Raw genomic sequence first — 6,445 nt, forward strand, 5'->3', positions numbered from 1 at the left:
CAGCCAGGCCAGTGGGGTGTTGGCCCCATGGCGCAGCTGGCGCGGGCAGGGGGGTGCCGGGGGGCTGTCGGCGTACCTGGGCGGCAGCGAGTTGTTGGGCATGAAGGCAAAGTCCAGGAGGGGAAAGAAATCCTTGGGTCCGATCATGCCGAAGCCTTTGGTCAGGTTTGGGTGCATCCTGCGCAGAGAGACAGAGGCCGTGAGCCGCAGAGGCCACTGAGCCCAGTGCGGGGCCAGGCCGGTGGGAAATGAAACGTGGTCAGAGGAGAGAATCTACAGAAAACCAATTCAATCAAGGGTCGGAGAGATGAGGGTGAACTGTGACATTTGGCTCTATCTGCCCTGCGGCAAAATCAAGTGCAGCGCTCTTGTTAAGGTAAAGCAGGGAAAAAAAACACCAAAACGCTTAAATAAAAGCTCTGGGAGCTGCCACAGAGCTGCCCCCCAGATTCCCCATCTCCCCGTGGGCTGCCAGAGGCCGCGGGTCGTGGTTGCACCCGCAGCTGCAGCTACGGCACGCGCAGGGACAATTCTCAGGTTTCTGAAACCCGGTCGGACAAGATTTTGAATAGTGGCCCAGGTAACCCTGATTACTGATAAGAAGTCTATTAAGAACAAGCTTTGATCTCCAAACCTTGGACAAACATCCTGGACCATGAAAGAGAACGTCTGGGATTCCTTAATACTTAAAACCACCCCCCCGGGGGGCAAAAAGGCCCCTGCCCGGGGTTAAGACCCTTCCCCTGGGCATGGGGAGCAGCAGAAGCGTTATTTAAGCCATGCTAATTGTATGTTAATCAGGAAGCGATCTGGATCTAACAGGTGCATTTGGAAAAGTCCCAACCTCTGAGTTTTGTGTCTAAAATGAGCACAAAACCCTGCTGGGGGGGCACTTGGTTTGTGGGAAATTCCCCCCAGGCCTGGACAGACACAACCACCCTGCCCAGAGCGCTCGGATCACAGCCCGGGCACAAAGCTGCTGTTGGGGGACAGCGGCTGCCCCCCCCCACATGAAGGCCACCAGAGCCACCCGTCCCGACCCCCAGGCAAACGCCACCCTCCTCCTCCTCCTCCTCGCGGGGAAGAGCTCCGCACCGCGGCGAGGGAACCCATGCAGAAACCCGGCATTTCTGCAGCACAACCGGCAGCCACAGAGGCATCATGAGGGCAGCGCAGACGCCCCACCCCGCCAGCAGCACCCACAGATCAGAGATAATTTCCGCCCCCCCCCCAGCACAGCGCGGACCCGCCCGGGGCGCCGATTTCTGTGAACAAAAGTCAGGCGAGGAGGCGTCACTCACGTCAGCAGACGGTCCAGGTAGGCAACAGCGTACGGGGAGAGAGACTTGATGCCGAGCACCGGGAGCATGACGCCAAGCCAGACTGCGGGAGAGAGGCGGTGGTGAGACCGGGGGGCGGGAGGGCTCCCGCTGGCCCCTGCCCCGGGCACGAGCTTCCCGGGGCCGCAGGGCACCGTGTAGGTGCCGGGACCACAGACGGAATCGAAGCCACAGGGAATGGTGAGCAGCGTCACACCGGGCAGCAAACCCCGACATGGTGCTGGGGACACCCCAGCTGGGTTGAACCCAACAATCCTGAGTTTTTTCCAACCGAAATGGAAAGATTTCATTCCCAGATGAGTGCCTCACGGCCCCGGGGTGCCCTCTCCGGTGTTCCGGCAGCGGGATGGTGTGTTTTGAAGCAGCCCCCACGCCCGGGCGGTGTCACTGGGGGGAGCAGAGAGGCACCAGCAGTACCAGGGGCCGCCCCAGCTTTCCGCCCCCCTCCCCGCCGGGGATGCTCTCACCTTTCAGGCCCTCGTGGAGGTCGGTGAATCCGGCCTGTCCCAGCGCCCAGAGGACGGTAAGACACTTCGCCGGCCTGTTCTGGTGGGACCGCAACACCTCCAGGTACTGCGGCCAAGAGGAGAGGCGTTGAGAAAACCCTCCGCCCGTCCAGGCCAACGCCACGGCTCTGCCGGGCCTGGGAGCAGCCCCCGGCCCCCCCTCCCACCCTGAGGGACCCTGTGCCGGGCGAGTGCACCCCCAAAACCTGGGGGAGCGGAGGCACCGGCCCCGCGTGGCGCTGCTGAGCCACCACCATCACCCGCTTGCTGTGGAGAAGCGCAACCCCCAAATCCCCTTTTCTGCCCCAAAGTTCCCTCATTTCTGGGGGGCAGCCTCGGGGCGGGGGGAGCAGCGTGGCTGCGTTGGGGGCCCCCCCAACCCCAGCTCACCTTGCCCAGGTTCATGGTGGCGATTCTGGGCCTGTCCAGCAGCACGGCCTGGATGCAGATCCTGTACCCATGCAACGACTCCCCTGAAAGGGAGCACAGGGAGGCACAGAATAACGTTAAACACAACCTCTGGTGAGTCTGAAATAGGTTTTAAGGCCCAGTGAAACGTGCTCAGGACTGAGCGACCCTGTAACATTCCCAGGGCGGCCGGAACGCTGCTCAACAGGCCTGGAGAGGGTCCTCAGCCTGCTGCTTGTGTAGCCCCAGCCCAAGGCCGGTTTAAATCCCAGCCGGGCTAATCCTACACAGCCGGTTTAACCAAGGACGGTTCATTGACTGAACACGGGGGTTTGCCAGATTAAGAGAATTCAGCACATAGAAACCGCTCGCTCTGCCCAAGCTTTGAACAGAACATCCCCAAGTCTGTCTCGGAATTGTGCGAGATGAAAACTGGCAGGAGGAAGAGGAAGGAGACGATGACCCCAGGGATGACCCTGAGGCTGCAGCAAGGATTGGAACCAGGAGAGAATCCAGCTGAGGCCGGGGACTGTAGTGGATTTTAATCAGTGATGATAATCAAGAAACAGAAGTTTTTTTTCTGGATTTAGATCCGACGCCTCCCCCGCTGTGGCACCCCCAGAAATCGGGGGGTGACATCCCCCTCTGCACAGACCTGCCCGCCAAGCTCCCCACCACAGTGGTGTGGGTCCTGACCCCCCCTGGCCCTTCTCTGCCCAGGACCCCCCCACAAGGCTCCAGCCCATAGGAGCAGGACAGAGCCCACAGGCCCTCACACACCCACCAGCAGCTTCCTAACCCCCCCGGCCAGCTCTGCCCTGTGAAACAGCGCCAGGCACGGGCACGGACCCAACTCCAGGAGCTTCCCTGGGCTCCTTGCCCTCTCGCTCATGCTCAGAAGAGGGTTCAAAATCTCACGCTATTCCCCGCGTTTGGATCCACTGGGCGGGTTTTGGAAACAAACCACACGTGGGGCCGCGGGCTGCCGCGCTCTGAGGGCAGGAGCGGCCGCTGCGCCGGGGCCCCGAGCCCCATGGGGAACACCCCCACCCCCGCAGCGCAGCCCCAAACCAGCTTTTGCCAAGTTTCAGGAGGCCAAAAGGCCCCGTTTTACAACCTGGCGTGAAAAACTGCCAAGAACTGGGGAAGGAAAAGGCAAAACCGAGGGAGCAACCCCGGAGCAGCAACGCTGTGACTGAAACAAGGGAACCCCCAGCTGAGTGCAGGGGGGGACACACCACGAAACCACCGAGCTGGGAGATAAGCACAGTGGAACAAAAGCTGTTAACTGACCCAAGGACAGAATTGAGTGGACTAGGGGTGAACTTTTCCTCATTAACACCGGGAAAACCCACCCTCGAGCAGGAAAAAGGCCCCTTCCTCGTGGAACACGCGTGGTTAAAAACCAGAATATTGTGACATTAAATGGAGGCGAGACCCTGCGAGGAGCAACAAGCACGAGGAGGGGCCAAACTGATTGGTAAAGAGCAAGGAAAACGGCGCTTGGGGGGTCCAAACACCCAGCGGGCGCCACCCGGGGCTCTGGGACCCCACCCAGCACCCACCTCGGCGCAGACTCCGGTGGAACCACGACCGCCACTCGCTGTGGTTTTGGGCTCGTTGGATAAAAGCACCGGGATTATGGGGATGGTGGTTTTGGTGTAAGGCCTCATCCCCTCCATCCTGCCCTCCCCAGCGGAGCCCCGGGGACTCCGATGGCCGCTTTCTGGGGTCGGGATGACGAGTGACTCAAAGGTGTGAGGCCTGAATGGAGATTTTTGTACAGGGGGCAAAATTCCTGGATTGGTGAGTATTAAATCTAGTTTAATTGCTTCCGCAGAAGGCGATAAAGTGACATGTAGATGCTCGGTCTTAATTAATCAGGGGGTCAGAGCCGAGCGTGTGCCAGGGAATCACCAACCACAGGGTCAGAGCCTGTTTGGGTGGAAGGGGAATGAGCCGATCCACGAGTCCTCCCTGTAGCCCTTCGGGTTGTACTTTGAAAAAACTGGAAACAGTTCAGGCGAAATCCAATGTCCGAGGATAAAATGGAAGAAAAAAAATATTGCAACCTACAGTGGCTGAATGACTAAATGATGGTGAACGGTGGCCGGAAAACGGGTCTTTGTGATTTAACACCGTGTTACAACTGATGCTGTTCTGTTGTTGCTTGGGAAAATGGGATGAAGGGTCTTATGTTGAGGCCTTTATGTGTAGGGAACCTAATACGTTACCCAAAAAAAAAAAGTGGATTAGGAGGATATATGTTAATGCTGAGTACTGAGGAAAAGGAAAAGGGACAGGACTCCGAAGTTTGGGACACCGGCGCTGTGCTGGGCTCATCTCTCACCCCCCCGATGCCTGTTCCGCTCCTCCAGCCCGAGAGGCCCCGACCCTGCAGTGCCTGGGGCACCCACCCGGGCAGGGGGAGCAGGTTCCCACCCCCAGCAGCGACCCTGCAGACCCCCAGCCCCAAACCACCGTGGGGAAGAGCCCCGGTGCCGCCGGGCGTGTCTCACCTGGGGCTTTGTCCAGCTCCTGCAGCATGGTGTAGATGCAGTGGTCGAAGAAGAGCTCCAGCACGCCGGACGACCTTCCCAGCAGGGACCGGATGATGCTGCGCAGGTCCTTGCTCACCAGGCAGTACGGGTAGTCTGGAGCCAAGAGCAGGGGAGGGAGAGCTCAGCCAGCGGCTCTCCAGTGCCACGGAGCTGGGCGCTGGGTCCCTTCTCCTGTGCCGGACGTGCCCAGTTGGGGCTCCAAGGGCTGCGCTTCGCTCAGCGCTGCCGCCACGGGACAGACGCGGGTTTGGAGAAGATATTCTGCTCCTTCCCCCCCCGCCGCCAGCGCCCAGGGCCAGGGCAGCCCGAGGGATGGTGCGTGAAAGGGAAACCCAGGCAGAACAGCCCTTGCAGAGCGTGGACACCCGCGAGAGATTCCAGAATCCCGTGGGAGCAGGCGCAGCTCACGGGCCCTTACGGAAACAGGTGACTAAGGGGAGGTTCTAATTCGCCAACGTGCAGACAATTTATCCTCTTTGTAGTCAAGGGAAGTCGGTTGCAGCAGTATCACAGAATCAAGCAAATAACCCCCTTTTATCTGCTGAACAAAGAACACGGACTTGTGCCTTTTCTGTTACCAAGTTTCCTAAGAAGGTTTTGGCACAGGAAAAAAAAAAAACAAACCACCCCATGTTTGGAGCGGAGAGAGAAATCAAAGCCAAGCCCAAACGTCTCAGCGTGCAGGGAACAAGCCCGGGCTGTGGGACAGGCTCGACCCCTTTTGTCTCAGGAAATTTTTTCCTTTCACATCTGTGGCTGTTTTGGTCCTGCCCACTCCAACACCTCCCAAACAGCCTCTTTAGCGAGCGGCCTTCAGCCTCTGCTCTGAGACACACGGGTGAGATAAACCCAGCTGAGAACAGCCCCGAGCTCCTCCCAGCCTCCCCGCCGGGACCAAGGCAGTCAGCTCGATCATCTCCCGGCCCTTTTCCAAATGAAATGGTTCTGTGAGATTGTCTCAGGGCAGGGGGGGAGCGGTCGGAGGCTCCATCACGCCTCTGCACGGCCCCACGGGGTTTAAGGACCACGCTGAGCCGTCCCGGAGGCTGGGCACCCGCCAGCCCCGTGGCCAAGCAGAGCGCGGCAGGTTGGGGAGCACTGACCGTGGGGGTGCTGGCTCAGCAGGGGGTCGCTCCTGGGCGCCTGCAGCTTGTAGTTGAGGTACCCGGCCAGGTCCTTCACCCAGACCGAGGGGTTCTCGGGGAACATGCTCTGGCTTTTATCCAGCTCCTTCTGCAGATCCGCCAAGTCGAGCTGGAAGCAACAGACAGACAAATTCAACCCGGGATGCACAGAACTGGCTGAAAAGGGTGGGAAGACGATGGGCAACTTCAGCTCCTAAGGGAGGAGGGAAACATTCCCCCCCCTCCCCACACAGAGACCCCCCACCACAGGCCACCATCCGCTAACGCAAACCTGGAAACAGCGTTTAGTTTTCTACTAGCAAGGCATTTTCTTCAGGTTAGCAAAGCGGGGAATAACAAAACCCACAAGGGGAACTGCCACAGAGGCTGCAGAAAGGCACCGGGACGGGCTGTGCCGGCACAGCCACCAGAACCAGCTCATCCCCTTCCTTGGAGCCTCGCTCCACCCCTGCCGGCGTGCTGGGCTCCGCCGCCCTCGCTCCCAC

The 6,445-nt window shown here is 59.6% G+C and overlaps 1 protein-coding gene across 1 annotated transcript in view; it reads right to left on the reverse strand.

Moving 5' to 3' along the window:
• Nucleotides 1-6,445, reverse strand: part of TMEM214 (transmembrane protein 214) — a 13,254-nt gene that overhangs the window by 2,922 nt on the left and 3,887 nt on the right. The window contains exons 2-7 of the mRNA XM_026867585.1: nucleotides 5,919-6,153; nucleotides 4,774-4,908; nucleotides 2,237-2,319; nucleotides 1,808-1,913; nucleotides 1,302-1,383; nucleotides 5-178 (exon numbers count right to left, since the gene is read on the reverse strand). Coding sequence (XP_026723386.1) covers nucleotides 5-178; nucleotides 1,302-1,383; nucleotides 1,808-1,913; nucleotides 2,237-2,319; nucleotides 4,774-4,908; nucleotides 5,919-6,153 — 815 coding nt within the window. The remainder of the gene's footprint in view (nucleotides 1-4; nucleotides 179-1,301; nucleotides 1,384-1,807; nucleotides 1,914-2,236; nucleotides 2,320-4,773; nucleotides 4,909-5,918; nucleotides 6,154-6,445) is intronic.

The sequence above is a fragment of the Athene cunicularia genome, unplaced genomic scaffold (assembly GCF_003259725.1).
Source record: "Athene cunicularia isolate RWA unplaced genomic scaffold, athCun1 SCF_83, whole genome shotgun sequence".
Lineage (NCBI taxonomy): Eukaryota > Metazoa > Chordata > Aves > Strigiformes > Strigidae > Athene > Athene cunicularia.